Below are 19,366 nucleotides of genomic sequence, written 5' to 3'. Positions count from 1 at the left end.
AAGGTAATGTACATCTTAATTACTATAGTATGATCATAAAAAAAAACTCAGAGCATCATTGTCAGTCAAATTGAATTCTACTTTAGATAATTAATTGTTAACAAGCATAGAATTATAAAATTAGCATATGCCACCATAGACATATAGACACAATTGTAATATCATAAATTTTAGTCTGTACTCTCAGAGCAGATTTTATAATTTGTATCTATAGTTGAGACTTCTCTACCTGGCTATTACTGAAGTAGTCTGGTAACAAGACCTTAGATCTGCACTCACAAGGTTGCTAAACAAAAGCCAAGGATGACAGTACACCTGCTCCCTTCTATCTACACCTTTGGTCACCTCATATAAAAAAAGCCCTATGGTCGAGCTGCTAGACTATTACTAAATGTTGTATTGATTAACATAATTAATTAATTGATCACATGCTAGTAAACCTTGCATAGATCCTTCACTATACTGTAAAACACTGGCAGACTTCTGTTGCCCTTTAAATCTTGTGAACAGTCTCACTGAACTTGATATCTCATTTTATTTCATTTCATCTCATCTTATCTTATCTCACTTCACCTCACCTCACCTCACCTTACCTTACCTCATCTCATCTCATCTCATCTACCCCCATCTCATCTCATCTCATCTCATCTCATCTCATCTCACCTCACCTCACCTTACCTTACCTCATCTCATCTCACCTCACCTCACCTCACCTCACCATACCTTACCTCATCTCACCCCATCTCATCTCATCTCACCTCATCTCATCTCATCTCATCTCATCTCACCTCATCTCATCTCATCTCACCTCACCTTACCTTACCTCATCTCACCCCATCTCATCTCATCTTACCTCATCTCATCTCATCTCACCTCACCTGTCTAATCTCACCTCATCTCACCCCATCTCATCTCATCTCATCTCATCTCACCCCATCTCATCTCATCTCATCTCATCTCATCTCATCTCATCTCACCTCACCTCATCACATCTCACCCCATCTCATCTCATCTCCCCCATCTCATCTCATCTCATCTCATCTCATCTCACCTCATCTCATCTCACCCCATCTCACCTCATCTCCCCCATCTCATCTCATCTCATCTCATCTCATCCCATCTCATCCCATCTCATCTCATCTCATCTCATCTCATCCCATCTCATCTCCTCTCATCTCATCTCATCTCACCTCACCTTACCTTACCTTACCTCATCTCACCCCATCTCATCTCATCTCACCTCACCTCACCTCACCTTACCTTACCTCATCTCACCCCATCTCATCTCATCTTACCTCATCTCATCTCATCTCATCTCATCTCATCTCACCTCACCTCTCTAATCTCATCTCATCTCACTTCATCTCACCCCATCTCATCTCATCTTACCTCATCTCATCTCATCTCACCTCACTTCATCTCACCTCACCTCTCTAATCTCATCTCATCTCACTTCATCTCACCCCATCTCATCTCATCTCATCTCACCTCACCTCATCACATCTCACCCCATCTCACCTCATCTCCCCCATCTCATCTCATCTCACCTCACCTCACCATACCTTACCTCATCTCACCCCATCTCATCTCATCTCATCTCATCTCATCTCACCTCATCTCATCCCATCCCATCTCATCTCATCTCACCTCACCTCACCTCACCTCACCTTACCTTACCTCATCTCACCCCATCTCATCTCATCTTACCTCATCTCATCTCATCTCACCTCACTTCATCTCACCTCACCTCTCTAATCTCATCTCATCTCACCTCATCTCACCCCATCTCATCTCATCTCATCTCATCTCATCTCACCCCATCTCATCTCATCTCACCTCACCTCACCTCACCCCATCTCACCTCATCTCCCCCATCTCATCTCATCTCACCTCATCTCATCTCATCTCATCTCATCTCATCTCACCTCACCTCACCTTACCTAATCTCACCCCATCTCATCTCATCTTACCTCATCTCACCCCATCTCATCTCATCTCACCTCACCTCATCTCATCTCACCTCACTTCATCTCACCTCACCTCTCTAATCTCATCTCATCTCACCCCATCTCATCTCATCTCATCTCATCTCATCTCATCTCACCTCACCTCATCTCACATCACCTCTCTCATCTCATCTCATCTTGTCTCGTCTCGTTTCGTCTCATCTCATCTCATCTCATCTCATGTCATCTCATCTCACCTCTCTAATCTCATCTCATCTCATCTCACCTCATCTCACCCCATCCCATCCCATCCCATCTCATCTCATCTCATCTCATCTCATCCCATCCCATCTCATCGCATCTCATCTCATCTCTTCTCATCACCTCACCTCATCTCACCTTATCCCATCTCACCTCATCTCATCTCCCCCATCTCATCTCATCTCATCTCATTTCATCTCATCTCACCTCACCTAATCCCACCTCACATCTCATCTCACCTTACCTCATCTCATTCCATCTCACCTCATCTCATTTCCTCAATACTATTCACACATCCTGTAAAGCTGTATAGATAATTTACCTTGGGTAGTTTACTGATAACTTTTGGTAGACCTTTAAAGAATTGTGACTTTTGTAAATTATCCCACTGAAATAATGAATCTAAGTATTCTAATGTCTTGGCTCCAACATCATCAAAGAAAGTGATCTACAAATGAAATGAATAAATATTAGTTAGATTAACATTATCTAAACTTCATTCCAATGCTAAGGTATACAAACCCATATTTCTGTTCAAACTTGTTCAACTTGGCTTGTCAAGCTGTGTGTAGTATGATAATTCTAATACATTATGTAGTTTTACAATGACATCTCAAAATGACACAGCAATATTTGAAGATCAGGTTCGTGTATTTTTAATTTATCATATTTACCTTAGTTAGTTGGTTTGCATCTGGTCTGACAGTTGGTGTTGGACTAAATAACATTTACCTTAGTTAGTTGGTTTGCATCTGGTCTGACAGTTGGTGTTGGACTAAATAACATTTACCTTAGTTAGTTGGTTTGCATCTGGTCTGACAGTTGGTGTTGGACTAAATAACATTTACCTTAGTTAGTTGGTTTGCATCTGGTCTGACAGTTGGTGTTGGACTAAATAACATTTACCTTAGTTAGTTGGTTTGCATCTGGTCTGACAGTTGGTGTTGGACTAAATAACATTTACCTTAGTTAGTTGGTTTGCATCTGGTCTGACAGTTGGTGTTGGACTAAATAACATTTACCTTAGTTAGTTGGTTTGCATCTGGTCTGACAGTTGGTGTTGGACTAAATAACATTTACCTTAGTTAGTTGGTTTGCATCTGGTCTGACAGTTGGTGTTGGACTAAATAACATTTACCTTAGTTAGTTGGTTTGCATCTGGTCTGACAGTTGGTGTTGGACTAAATAACATTTACCTTAGTTAGTTGGTTTGCATCTGGTCTGACGGTTGGTGTTGGACTAAATAACATTTACCTTAGTTAGTTGGTTTGCATCTGGTCTGACGGTTGGTGTTGGACTAAATAACATTTACCTTAGTTAGTTGGTTTGCATCTGGTCTGACGGTTGGTGTTGGACTAAATAACATTTACCTTAGTTAGTTGGTTTGCATCTGGTCTGACGGTTGGTGTTGGACTAAATAACATTTACCTTAGTTAGTTGGTTTGCATCTGGTCTGACGGTTGGTGTTGGACTAAATAACATTTACCTTAGTTAGTTGGTTTGCATCTGGTCTGACGGTTGGTGTTGGACTAAATAACATTTACCTTAGTTAGTTGGTTTGCATCTGGTCTGACAGTTGGTGTTGGACTAATAACATTTACCTTAGTTAGTTGGTTTGCATCTGGTCTGACAGTTGGTGTTGGACTAAATAACATTTACCTTAGTTAGTTGGTTTGCATCTGGTCTGACAGTTGGTGTTGGACTAAATAACATTTACCTTTAGTTGGTTTGCATCTGGTCTGACAGTTGGTGTTGGACTAAATAACATTTACCTTAGTTAGTTGGTTTGCATCTGGTCTGACAGTTGGTGTTGGACTAAATAACATTTACCTTAGTTAGTTGGTTTGCATCTGGTCTGACAGTTGGTGTTGGACTAATAACATTTACCTTAGTTAGTTGGTTTGCATCTGGTCTGACAGTTGGTGTTGGACTAAATAACATTTACCTTAGTTAGTTGGTTTGCATCTGGTCTGACAGTTGGTGTTGGACTAAATAACATTTACCTTAGTTAGTTGGTTTGCATCTGGTCTGACAGTTGGTGTTGGACTAAATAACATTTACTTTAGTTAGTTGGTTTGCATCTGGTCTGACAGTTGGTGTTGGACTAAATAACATTTACCTTAGTTAGTTGGTTTGCATCTGGTCTGACAGTTGGTGTTGGACTAAATAACATTTACCTTAGTTAGTTGGTTTGCATCTGGTCTGACAGTTGGTGTTGGACTAAATAACATTTACCTTAGTTAGTTGGTTTGCATCTGGTCTGACAGTTGGTGTTGGACTAAATAACATTTACCTTAGTTAGTTGGTTTGCATCTGGTCTGACAGTTGGTGTTGGACTAAATAACATTTACCTTAGTTAGTTGGTTTGCATCTGGTCTGACAGTTGGTGTTGGACTAAATAACATTTACCTTAGTTAGTTGGTTTGCATCTGGTCTGACAGTTGGTGTTGGACTAAATAACATTTACCTTAGTTAGTTGGTTTGCATCTGGTCTGACGGTTGGTGTTGGACTAAATAACATTTACCTTAGTTAGTTGGTTTGCATCTGGTCTGACAGTTGGTGTTGGACTAAATAACATTTACCTTAGTTAGTTGGTTTGCATCTGGTCTGACAGTTGGTGTTGGACTAAATAACATCTTGACGTAGTCTCTCAATGTTTCTGGTAAACACTTTAACATTGACATGTGAAGTGAATTCAACTGAAATAATACAATTCAGATTAAAATATTAGTTGCACAAATTTAGTTTTACTTTTCACAGAATAGCAAGATTTTGATAAATAACAGTTTTCTTCTCCTTACAATAAAACTAATCTCAATTACCAGCACATAATAGGTAAAACAGTCGTAGACATGAGACAAGGTCCTATTATTTAGATAAAACAGTTGTAGACATGAGACAAGGTCCTATTATTTAGATAAAACAGTTGTAGACATGAGACAAGGTCCTATTATTTAGATTCTGCTGGAGATCCCATTCCCATCTTTGTGTACAGATCACCCATCAAACGATATCTAATTTATTATATTTTGGTGTAGATTTTTTGTCAAGCACTAACATTACCAACAACAACCATTGAGTTCTTCAACCCAAGTCTTTTACACACTGTCATCTATTCCCAAGTCTTTTAAACACTGTCATCTATTCCCAAGTCTTTTATACACTGTCATCTATTCCCAAGTCTTTTACACACTGTCATCTATTCCCAAATCTTTTATACACTGTCATCTATTCCACTGTCATCTATTCCCAAGTCTTTTACACACTGTCATCTATTCCCAAGTCTTTTATACACTGTCATCTATTCCCAAGTCTTTTATACACTGTCATCTATTCCCAAGTCTTTTATACACTGTCATCTATTCCCAAGTCTTTTATACACTGTCATCTATTCCCAAGTCTTTAAATACACTGTCATCTATTCCCAAGTCTTTTAAACACTGTCATCTATTCCCAAGTCTTTTAAACACTGTCATCTATTCCCAAGTCTTTTATACACTGTCATCTATTCCCAAGTCTTTTAAACACTGTCATCTATTCCCAAGTCTTTTATACACTGTCATCTATTCCCAAGTCTTTTACACACTGTCATCTATTCCCAAGTCATTTACACACTGTCATCTATTCCCAAGTCATTTAGATTACACACTGTCATCTATTCCCAAGTCTTTTACACACTGTCATCTCTTCCCAAGTCATTTACACACTGTCATCTATTCCCAAGTCTTTTACACACTGTCATCTATTCAATTGAGTTCTAACACCCAAGTCTTTTAAACAGTCATCTATTCCCAAGTCTTTTACACACTGTCATCTATTCCATTGAGTTCTAACACCCAAGTCTTTTATACACTGTCATCTATTCCCAAGTCATTTACAGTCATCTATTCCCAAGTCTTTTATACACTGTCATCTATTCCATTGAGTTCTAACACCCAAGTCTTTTACACACTGTCATCTATTCCCAAGTCTTTTATACACTGTCATCTATTCCAAAGTCATTTACACACTGTCATCTATTCCCAAGTCATTTACACACTGTCATCTATTCCCAAGTCTTTTATACACTGTCATCTATTCCCAAGTCTTTAAATACACTGTCATCTATTCCCAAGTCTTTTATACACTGTCATCTATTCCATTGAGTTCTAACACCTAAGTCTTTTACACGCTGTCATCTATTCCCAAGTCATTTACACACTGTCATCTATTCCCAAGTCTTTAAATACACTGTCATCTATTCCCAAGTCTTTTATACACTGTCATCTATTCCATTGAGTTCTAACACCCAAGTCTTTTACACGCTGTCATCTATTCCCAAGTCTTTTATACACTGTCATCTATTCCCAAGTCTTTTACACGCTGTCATCTATTCCCAAGTCTTTTATACAGTCATCTATTCCCAAGTCTTTTATACACTGTCATCTATTCCCAAGTCTTTTTATACACTGTCATCTATTCCCAAGTCTTTTATACACTGTCATCTATTCCATTGAGTTCTAACACCCAAGTCTTTTACACGCTGTCATCTATTCCCAAGTCTTTTATACACTGTCATCTATTCCCAAGTCATTTACACACTGTCATCTATTCCCAAGTCTTTTATACACTGTCATCTATTCCATTGAGTTCTAACACCCAAGTCTTTTACACACTGTCATCTATTCCCAAGTCATTTATACACTGTCATCTATTCCCAAGTCATTTACACACTGTCATCTATTCCCAATTCTTTTATACACTGTCATCTATTCCAAAGTCTTTTTACACTGTCATCTATTCCCAAGTCTTTTATACACTGTCATCTATTCCCAAGTCATTTACACTGTCATCTATTCCATTGAGTTCTAACACCCAAGTCTTTTACATACTGTCATCTATTCCCAAGTCTTTTATACACTGTCATCTATTCCATTGAGTTCTAACACCCAAGTCTTTTACACGCTGTCATCTATTCCCAAGTCATTTATACACTGTCATCTATTCCCAAGTCTTTAAATACACTGTCATCTATTCCCAAGTCTTTTATACACTGTCATCTATTCCATTGAGTTCTAACACCCAAGTCTTTTACACACTGTCATCTATTCCCAAGTCTTTTATACACTGTCATCTATTCCCAAGTCTTTTACACGCTGTCATCTATTCCCAAGTTTTTTATACAGTCATCTATTCCCAAGTCTTTTATACACTGTCATCTATTCCCAAGTCTTTTTATATACTGTCATCTATTCCCAAGTCTTTTATACACTGTCATCTATTCCATTGAGTTCTAACACCCAAGTCTTTTACACGCTGTCATCTATTCCCAAGTCTTTTATACACTGTCATCTATTCCCAAGTCATTTACACACTGTCATCTATTCCCAAGTCTTTTATACACTGTCATCTATTCCATTGAGTTCTAACACCCAAGTCTTTTACACACTGTCATCTATTCCCAAGTCATTTATACACTGTCATCTATTCCCAAGTCATTTACACACTGTCATCTATTCCCAATTCTTGTATACACTGTCATCTATTCCCAAGTCTTTTTACACTGTCATCTATTCCCAAGTCTTTTATACACTGTCATCTATTCCCAAGTCATTTACACTGTCATCTATTCCATTGAGTTCTAACACCCAAGTCTTTTACATACTGTCATCTATTCCCAAGTCTTTTATACACTGTCATCTATTCCCAAATCTTTTACACACTGTCATCTATTCCACTGAGTTCTAACACCCAAGTCTTTTTACACTGTCATCTATTCCCAAGTCTTTTACACACTGTCATCTATTCCCAAGTCTTTTACACACTGTCATCTATTCCCAAGTCTTTTATACACTGTCATCTATTCCCAAGTCATTTACAGTCATCTATTCCCAAGTCTTTTATACACTGTCATCTATTCCATTGAGTTCTAACACCCAAGTCTTTTACACACTGTCATCTATTCCCAAGTCTTTTATACACTGTCATCTATTCCCAAGTCATTTACACACTGTCATCTATTCCCAAGTCTTTTATACACTGTCATCTATTCCCAAGTCTTTAAATACACTGTCATCTATTCCCAAGTCTTTTATACACTGTCATCTATTCCATTGAGTTCTAACACCCAAGTCTTTTACACGCTGTCATCTATTCCCAAGTCATTTACACACTGTCATCTATTCCCAAGTCTTTAAATACACTGTCATCTATTCCCAAGTCTTTTATACACTGTCATCTATTCCATTGAGTTCTAACACCCAAGTCTTTTACACGCTGTCATCTATTCCCAAGTCTTTTATACAGTCATCTATTCCCAAGTCTTTTATACACTGTCATCTATTCCCAAGTCTTTTTATACAGTCATCTATTCCCAAGTCTTTTATACACTGTCATCTATTCCCAAGTCTTTTTATACACTGTCATCTATTCTCAAGTCTTTTATACACTGTCATCTATTCCATTGAGTTCTAACACCCAAGTCTTTTACACGCTGTCATCTATTCCCAAGTCTTTTATACACTGTCATCTATTCCCAAGTCATTTACACACTGTCATCTATTCCCAAGTCTTTTATACACTGTCATCTATTCCATTGAGTTCTAACACCCAAGTCTTTTACACACTGTCATCTATTCCCAAGTCATTTATACACTGTCATCTATTCCCAAGTCATTTACACACTGTCATCTATTCCCAATTCTTGTATACACTGTCATCTATTCCCAAGTCTTTTTACACTGTCATCTATTCCCAAGTCTTTTATACACTGTCATCTATTCCCAAGTCATTTACACTGTCATCTATTCCATTGAGTTCTAACACCCAAGTCTTTTACATACTGTCATCTATTCCCAAGTCTTTTATACACTGTCATCTATTCCCAAGTCTTTTACACACTGTCATCTATTCCACTGAGTTCTAACACCCAAGTCTTTTTACACTGTCATCTATTCCCAAGTCTTTTACACACTGTCATCTATTCCCAAGTCTTTTACACACTGTCATCTATTCCCAAGTCTTTTATACACTGTCATCTATTCCCAAGTCATTTACAGTCATCTATTCCCAAGTCTTTTATACACTGTCATCTATTCCATTGAGTTCTAACACCCAAGTCTTTTACACACTGTCATCTATTCCCAAGTCTTTTATACACTGTCATCTATTCCCAAGTCATTTACACACTGTCATCTATTCCCAAGTCTTTTATACACTGTCATCTATTCCCAAGTCTTTAAATACACTGTCATCTATTCCCAAGTCTTTTATACACTGTCATCTATTCCATTGAGTTCTAACACCCAAGTCTTTTACACGCTGTCATCTATTCCCAAGTCATTTACACACTGTCATCTATTCCCAAGTCTTTAAATACACTGTCATCTATTCCCAAGTCTTTTATACACTGTCATCTATTCCATTGAGTTCTAACACCCAAGTCTTTTACACGCTGTCATCTATTCCCAAGTCTTTTATACAGTCATCTATTCCCAAGTCTTTTATACACTGTCATCTATTCCCAAGTCTTTTTATACAGTCATCTATTCCCAAGTCTTTTATACACTGTCATCTATTCCCAAGTCTTTTTATACACTGTCATCTATTCCCAAGTCTTTTATACACTGTCATCTATTCCATTGAGTTCTAACACCCAAGTCTTTTACACGCTGTCATCTATTCCCAAGTCTTTTATACACTGTCATCTATTCCCAAGTCATTTACACACTGTCATCTATTCCCAAGTCTTTTATACACTGTCATCTATTCCATTGAGTTCTAACACCCAAGTCTTTTACACACTGTCATCTATTCCCAAGTCATTTATACACTGTCATCTATTCCCAAGTCATTTACACACTGTCATCTATTCCCAATTCTTTTATACACTGTCATCTATTCCAAAGTCTTTTTACACTGTCATCTATTCCCAAGTCTTTTATACACTGTCATCTATTCCCAAGTCATTTACACTGTCATCTATTCCATTGAGTTCTAACACCCAAGTCTTTTACATACTGTCATCTATTCCCAAGTCTTTTATACACTGTCATCTATTCCATTGAGTTCTAACACCCAAGTCTTTTACACGCTGTCATCTATTCCCAAGTCATTTATACACTGTCATCTATTCCCAAGTCTTTAAATACACTGTCATCTATTCCCAAGTCTTTTATACACTGTCATCTATTCCATTGAGTTCTAACACCCAAGTCTTTTACACACTGTCATCTATTCCCAAGTCTTTTATACACTGTCATCTATTCCCAAGTCTTTTACACGCTGTCATCTATTCCCAAGTTTTTTATACAGTCATCTATTCCCAAGTCTTTTATACACTGTCATCTATTCCCAAGTCTTTTTATATACTGTCATCTATTCCCAAGTCTTTTATACACTGTCATCTATTCCATTGAGTTCTAACACCCAAGTCTTTTACACGCTGTCATCTATTCCCAAGTCTTTTATACACTGTCATCTATTCCCAAGTCATTTACACACTGTCATCTATTCCCAAGTCTTTTATACACTGTCATCTATTCCATTGAGTTCTAACACCCAAGTCTTTTACACACTGTCATCTATTCCCAAGTCATTTATACACTGTCATCTATTCCCAAGTCATTTACACACTGTCATCTATTCCCAATTCTTTTATACACTGTCATCTATTCCCAAGTCTTTTTACACTGTCATCTATTCCCAAGTCTTTTATACACTGTCATCTATTCCCAAGTCATTTACACTGTCATCTATTCCATTGAGTTCTAACACCCAAGTCTTTTACATACTGTCATCTATTCCCAAGTCTTTTATACACTGTCATCTATTCCCAAGTCTTTTACACACTGTCATCTATTCCACTGAGTTCTAACACCCAAGTCTTTTTACACTGTCATCTATTCCCAAGTCTTTTACACACTGTCATCTATTCCCAAGTCTTTTACACACTGTCATCTATTCCCAAGTCTTTTATACACTGTCATCTATTCCCAAGTCATTTACAGTCATCTATTCCCAAGTCTTTTATACACTGTCATCTATTCCATTGAGTTCTAACACCCAAGTCTTTTACACACTGTCATCTATTCCCAAGTCTTTTATACACTGTCATCTATTCCCAAGTCATTTACACACTGTCATCTATTCCCAAGTCATTTACACACTGTCATCTATTCCGAAGTCTTTTATACACTGTCATCTATTCCCAAGTCTTTAAATACACTGTCATCTATTCCCAAGTCTTTTATACACTGTCATCTATTCCATTGAGTTCTAACACCCAAGTCTTTTACACGCTGTCATCTATTCCCAAGTCATTTACACACTGTCATCTATTCCCAAGTCTTTAAATACACTGTCATCTATTCCCAAGTCTTTTATACACTGTCATCTATTCCATTGAGTTCTAACACCCAAGTCTTTTACACGCTGTCATCTATTCCCAAGTCTTTTATACAGTCATCTATTCCCAAGTCTTTTATACACTGTCATCTATTCCCAAGTCTTTTTATACAGTCATCTATTCCCAAGTCTTTTATACACTGTCATCTATTCCCAAGTCTTTTTATACACTGTCATCTATTCCCAAGTCTTTTATACACTGTCATCTATTCCATTGAGTTCTAACACCCAAGTCTTTTACACGCTGTCATCTATTCCCAAGTCTTTTATACAGTCATCTATTCCCAAGTCTTTTATACACTGTCATCTATTCCCAAGTCTTTTTATACAGTCATCTATTCCCAAGTCTTTTATACACTGTCATCTATTCCCAAGTCTTTTTATACACTGTCATCTATTCCCAAGTCTTTTATACACTGTCATCTATTCCATTGAGTTCTAACACCCAAGTCTTTTACACGCTGTCATCTATTCCCAAGTCTTTTATACACTGTCATCTATTCCCAAGTCATTTACACACTGTCATCTATTCCCAAGTCTTTTATACACTGTCATCTATTCCATTGAGTTCTAACACCCAAGTCTTTTACACACTGTCATCTATTCCCAAGTCATTTATACACTGTCATCTATTCCCAAGTCATTTACACACTGTCATCTATTCCCAATTCTTTTATACACTGTCATCTATTCCAAAGTCTTTTTACACTGTCATCTATTCCCAAGTCTTTTATACACTGTCATCTATTCCCAAGTCATTTACACTGTCATCTATTCCATTGAGTTCTAACACCCAAGTCTTTTACATACTGTCATCTATTCCCAAGTCTTTTATACACTGTCATCTATTCCATTGAGTTCTAACACCCAAGTCTTTTACACGCTGTCATCTATTCCCAAGTCATTTATACACTGTCATCTATTCCCAAGTCTTTAAATACACTGTCATCTATTCCCAAGTCTTTTATACACTGTCATCTATTCCATTGAGTTCTAACACCCAAGTCTTTTACACACTGTCATCTATTCCCAAGTCTTTTATACACTGTCATCTATTCCCAAGTCTTTTACACGCTGTCATCTATTCCCAAGTTTTTTATACAGTCATCTATTCCCAAGTCTTTTATACACTGTCATCTATTCCCAAGTCTTTTTATATACTGTCATCTATTCCCAAGTCTTTTATACACTGTCATCTATTCCATTGAGTTCTAACACCCAAGTCTTTTACACGCTGTCATCTATTCCCAAGTCTTTTATACACTGTCATCTATTCCCAAGTCATTTACACACTGTCATCTATTCCCAAGTCTTTTATACACTGTCATCTATTCCATTGAGTTCTAACACCCAAGTCTTTTACACACTGTCATCTATTCCCAAGTCATTTATACACTGTCATCTATTCCCAAGTCATTTACACACTGTCATCTATTCCCAATTCTTTTATACACTGTCATCTATTCCCAAGTCTTTTTACACTGTCATCTATTCCCAAGTCTTTTATACACTGTCATCTATTCCCAAGTCATTTACACTGTCATCTATTCCATTGAGTTCTAACACCCAAGTCTTTTACATACTGTCATCTATTCCCAAGTCTTTTATACACGGTCATCTATTCCCAAGTCTTTTACACACTGTCATCTATTCCACTGAGTTCTAACACCCAAGTCTTTTTACACTGTCATCTATTCCCAAGTCTTTTACACACTGTCATCTATTCCCAAGTCTTTTACACACTGTCATCTATTCCCAAGTCTTTTATACACTGTCATCTATTCCCAAGTCTTTTACACACTGTCATCTATTCCCAAGTCTTTTACACACTGTCATCTATTCCCAAGTCTTTTATACACTGTCATCTATTCCCAAGTCTTTTATACACTGCCATCTATTCCCAAGTATTTTATACACTGTCATCTATTCCCAAGTCTTTTACACACTGTCATCTATTCCATTGAGTTCTAACACCCACGTCTTTTATACACTGTCATCTATTCCCAAGTCTTTTACACACTGTCATCTATTCCCAAGTCTTTTATACACTGTCATCTATTCCATTGAGTTCTAACACCCAAGTCTTTTACACACTGTCATCTATTCCCAAGTCTTTTATACACTGTCATCTATTCCCAAGTCATTTACACACTGTCATCTATTCCCAAGTCATTTACACACTGTCATCTATTCCCAAGTCTTTTATACACTGTCATCTATTCCCAAGTCTTTAAATACACTGTCATCTATTCCCAAGTCTTTTATACACTGTCATCTATTCCATTGAGTTCTAACACCCAAGTCTTTTACACGCTGTCATCTATTCCCAAGTCATTTACACACTGTCATCTATTCCCAAGTCTTTAAATACACTGTCATCTATTCCCAAGTCTTTTATACACTGTCATCTATTCCATTGAGTTCTAACACCCAAGTCTTTTACACGCTGTCATCTATTCCCAAGTCTTTTATACACTGTCATCTATTCCCAAGTCTTTTACACGCTGTCATCTATTCCCAAGTCTTTTATACAGTCATCTATTCCCAAGTCTTTTATACACTGTCATCTATTCCCAAGTCTTTTTATACACTGTCATCTATTCCCAAGTCTTTTATACACTATCATCTATTCCATTGAGTTCTAACACCCAAGTCTTTTACACGCTGTCATCTATTCCCAAGTCTTTTATACACTGTCATCTATTCCCAAGTCATTTACACACTGTCATCTATTCCCAAGTCTTTTATACACTGTCATCTATTCCATTGAGTTCTAACACCCAAGTCTTTTACACTGTCATCTATTCCCAAGTCATTTATACACTGTCATCTATTCCCAAGTCATTTACACACTGTCATCTATTCCCAATTCTTTTATACACTGTCATCTATTCCAAAGTCTTTTTACACTGTCATCTATTCCCAAGTCTTTTATACACTGTCATCTATTCACAAGTCATTTACACTGTCATCTATTCCATTGAGTTCTAACACCCAAGTCTTTTACATACTGTCATCTATTCCCAAGTCTTTTATACACTGTCATCTATTCCATTGAGTTCTAACACCCAAGTCTTTTACACGCTGTCATCTATTCCCAAGTCATTTATACACTGTCATCTATTCCCAAGTCTTTAAATACACTGTCATCTATTCCCAAGTCTTTTATACACTGTCATCTATTCCATTGAGTTCTAACACCCAAGTCTTTTATACACTGTCATCTATTCCCAAGTCTTTTACACGCTGTCATCTATTCCCAAGTTTTTTATACAGTCATCTATTCCCAAGTCTTTTATACACTGTCATCTATTCCCAAGTCTTTTTATATACTGCCATCTATTCCCAAGTCTTTTATACACTGTCATCTATTCCATTGAGTTCTAACACCCAAGTCTTTTACACGCTGTCATCTATTCCCAAGTCTTTTATACACTGTCATCTATTCCCAAGTCATTTACACACTGTCATCTATTCCCAAGTCTTTTATACACTGTCATCTATTCCATTGAGTTCTAACACCCAAGTCTTTTACACACTGTCATCTATTCCCAAATCATTTATACACTGTCATCTATTCCCAAGTCTTTTACACACTGTCATCTATTCCCAAGTCTTTTACACACTGTCATCTATTCCCAAGTCTTTTATACACTGTCATCTATTCCCAAGTCTTTTACACACTGTCATCTATTCCCAAGTCTTTTACACACTGTCATCTATTCCCAAGTCTTTTATACACTGTCATCTATTCCCAAGTCTTTTATACACTGCCATCTATTCCCAAGTATTTTATACACTGTCATCTATTCCCAAGTCTTTTACACACTGTCATCTATTCCATTGAGTTCTAACACCCACGTCTTTTATACACTGTCATCTATTCCCAAGTCTTTTACACACTGTCATCTATTCCCAAGTCTTTTATACACTGTCATCTATTCCATTGAGTTCTAACACCCAAGTCTTTTACACACTGTCATCTATTCCCAAGTCTTTTATACACTGTCATCTATTCCCAAGTCATTTACACACTGTCATCTATTCCCAAGTCATTTACACACTGTCATCTATTCCCAAGTCTTTTATACACTGTCATCTATTCCCAAGTCTTTAAATACACTGTCATCTATTCCCAAGTCTTTTATACACTGTCATCTATTCCATTGAGTTCTAACACCCAAGTCTTTTACACGCTGTCATCTATTCCCAAGTCATTTACACACTGTCATCTATTCCCAAGTCTTTAAATACACTGTCATCTATTCCCAAGTCTTTTATACACTGTCATCTATTCCATTGAGTTCTAACACCCAAGTCTTTTACACGCTGTCATCTATTCCCAAGTCTTTTATACACTGTCATCTATTCCCAAGTCTTTTACACGCTGTCATCTATTCCCAAGTCTTTTATACAGTCATCTATTCCCAAGTCTTTTATACACTGTCATCTATTCCCAAGTCTTTTTATACACTGTCATCTATTCCCAAGTCTTTTATACACTATCATCTATTCCATTGAGTTCTAACACCCAAGTCTTTTACACGCTGTCATCTATTCCCAAGTCTTTTATACACTGTCATCTATTCCCAAGTCATTTACACACTGTCATCTATTCCCAAGTCTTTTATACACTGTCATCTATTCCATTGAGTTCTAACACCCAAGTCTTTTACACTGTCATCTATTCCCAAGTCATTTATACACTGTCATCTATTCCCAAGTCATTTACACACTGTCATCTATTCCCAATTCTTTTATACACTGTCATCTATTCCAAAGTCTTTTTACACTGTCATCTATTCCCAAGTCTTTTATACACTGTCATCTATTCACAAGTCATTTACACTGTCATCTATTCCATTGAGTTCTAACACCCAAGTCTTTTACATACTGTCATCTATTCCCAAGTCTTTTATACACTGTCATCTATTCCATTGAGTTCTAACACCCAAGTCTTTTACACGCTGTCATCTATTCCCAAGTCATTTATACACTGTCATCTATTCCCAAGTCTTTAAATACACTGTCATCTATTCCCAAGTCTTTTATACACTGTCATCTATTCCATTGAGTTCTAACACCCAAGTCTTTTATACACTGTCATCTATTCCCAAGTCTTTTACACGCTGTCATCTATTCCCAAGTTTTTTATACAGTCATCTATTCCCAAGTCTTTTATACACTGTCATCTATTCCCAAGTCTTTTTATATACTGTCATCTATTCCCAAGTCTTTTATACACTGTCATCTATTCCATTGAGTTCTAACACCCAAGTCTTTTACACGCTGTCATCTATTCCCAAGTCTTTTATACACTGTCATCTATTCCCAAGTCATTTACACACTGTCATCTATTCCCAAGTCTTTTATACACTGTCATCTATTCCATTGAGTTCTAACACCCAAGTCTTTTACACACTGTCATCTATTCCCAAATCATTTATACACTGTCATCTATTCCCAAGTCATTTACACACTGTCATCTATTCCCAATTCTTTTATACACTGTCATCTATTCCCAAGTCTTTTTACACTGTCATCTATTCCCAAGTCTTTTATACACTGTCATCTATTCCCAAGTCATTTACACTGTCATCTATTCCATTGAGTTCTAACACCCAAGTCTTTTACATACTGTCATCTATTCCCAAGTCTTTTATACACTGTCATCAATTCCCAAGTCTTTTACACACTGTCATCTATTCCACTGAGTTCTAACACCCAAGTCTTTTTACACTGTCATCTATTCCCAAGTCTTTTACACACTGTCATCTATTCCCAAGTCTTTTACACACTGTCATCTATTCCCAAGTCTTTTATACACTGTCATCTATTCCCAAGTCATTTACAGTCATCTATTCCCAAGTCTTTTATACACTGTCATCTATTCCATTGAGTTCTAACACCCAAGTCTTTTACACACTGTCATCTATTCCCAAGTCTTTTATACACTGTCATCTATTCCCAAGTCATTTACACACTGTCATCTATTCCCAAGTCATTTACACACTGTCATCTATTCCCAAGTCTTTTATACACTGTCATCTATTCCCAAGTCTTTAAATACACTGTCATCTATTCCCAAGTCTTTTATACACTGTCATCTATTCCATTGAGTTCTAACACCCAAGTCTTTTACACGCTGTCATCTATTCCCAAGTCATTTACACACTGTCATCTATTCCCAAGTCTTTAAATACACTGTCATCTATTCCCAAGTCTTTTATACACTGTCATCTATTCCATTGAGTTCTAACACCCAAGTCTTTTACACGCTGTCATCTATTCCCAAGTCTTTTATACACTGTCATCTATTCCCAAGTCTTTTACACGCTGTCATCTATTCCCAAGTCTTTTATACAGTCATCTATTCCCAAGTCTTTTATACACTGTCATCTATTCCCAAGTCTTTTTATACACTGTCATCTATTCCCAAGTCTTTTATACACTGTCATCTATTCCATTGAGTTCTAAAACCCAAGTCTTTTACACGCTGTCATCTATTCCCAAGTCTTTTATACACTGTCATCTATTCCCAAGTCATTTACACACTGTCATCTATTCCCAAGTCTTTTATACACTGTCATCTATTCCATTGAGTTCTAACACCCAAGTCTTTTACACACTGTCATCTATTCCCAAGTCATTTATACACTGTCATCTATTCCCAAGTCATTTACACACTGTCATCTATTCCCAATTCTTTTATACACTGTCATCTATTCCAAAGTCTTTTTACACTGTCATCTATTCCCAAGTCTTTTATACACTGTCATCTATTCCCAAGTCATTTACACTGTCATCTATTCCATTGAGTTCTAACACCCAAGTCTTTTACATACTGTCATCTATTCCCAAGTCTTTTATACACTGTCATCTATTCCATTGAGTTCTAACACCCAAGTCTTTTACACGCTGTCATCTATTCCCAAGTCATTTATACACTGTCATCTATTCCCAAGTCTTTAAATACACTGTCATCTATTCCCAAGTCTTTTATACACTGTCATCTATTCCATTGAGTTCTAACACCCAAGTCTTTTACACGCTGTCATCTATTCCCAAGTCTTTTATACACTGTCATCTATTCCCAAGTCTTTTACACGCTGTCATCTATTCCCAAGTCTTTTATACAGTCATCTATTCCGAAGTCTTTTATACACTGTCATCTATTCCCAAGTCTTTTTATATACTGTCATCTATTCCCAAGTCTTTTATATACTGTCATCTATTCCATTGAGTTCTAACACCCAAGTCTTTTACACGCTGTCATCTATTTCCAAGTCTTTTATACACTGTCATCTATTCCCAAGTCATTTACACACTGTCATCTATTCCCAAGTCTTTTATACACTGTCATCTATTCCATTGAGTTCTAACACCCAAGTCTTTTACACACTGTCATCTATTCCCAAGTCATTTATACACTGTCATCTATTCCCAAGTCATTTACACACTGTCATCTATTCCCAATTCTTTTATACACTGTCATCTATTCCCAAGTCTTTTTACACTGTCATCTATTCCCAAGTCTTTTATACACTGTCATCTATTCCCAAGTCATTTACACTGTCATCTATTCCATTGAGTTCTAACACCCAAGTCTTTTACATACTGTCATCTATTCCCAAGTCTTTTATACACTGTCATCTATTCCATTGAGTTCTAACACCCACGTCTTTTATACACTGTCATCTATTCCCAAGTCTTTTACACACTGTCATCTATTCCCAAGTCTTTTACACACTGCCATCTATTCCCAAGTCATTTA

At 36.9% G+C, this 19,366-nt stretch overlaps 1 protein-coding gene across 1 annotated transcript in view; it reads right to left on the bottom strand.

Moving 5' to 3' along the window:
- LOC144448303 (SCY1-like protein 2) overlaps nucleotides 1-19,366 on the bottom strand; it is a 153,696-nt gene that overhangs the window by 56,267 nt on the left and 78,063 nt on the right. The window contains exons 7-8 of the mRNA XM_078138490.1: nucleotides 4,791-4,907; nucleotides 2,530-2,655 (exon numbers count right to left, since the gene is read on the bottom strand). Coding sequence (XP_077994616.1) covers nucleotides 2,530-2,655; nucleotides 4,791-4,907 — 243 coding nt within the window. The remainder of the gene's footprint in view (nucleotides 1-2,529; nucleotides 2,656-4,790; nucleotides 4,908-19,366) is intronic.

This window comes from Glandiceps talaboti, chromosome 17 (assembly GCF_964340395.1).
Source record: "Glandiceps talaboti chromosome 17, keGlaTala1.1, whole genome shotgun sequence".
Classification (NCBI taxonomy): Eukaryota; Metazoa; Hemichordata; class Enteropneusta; family Spengelidae; genus Glandiceps; species Glandiceps talaboti.
Note: the sequence above shows the minus strand (reverse complement) of the source record. Positions and strands in the feature narration are given on the sequence as shown.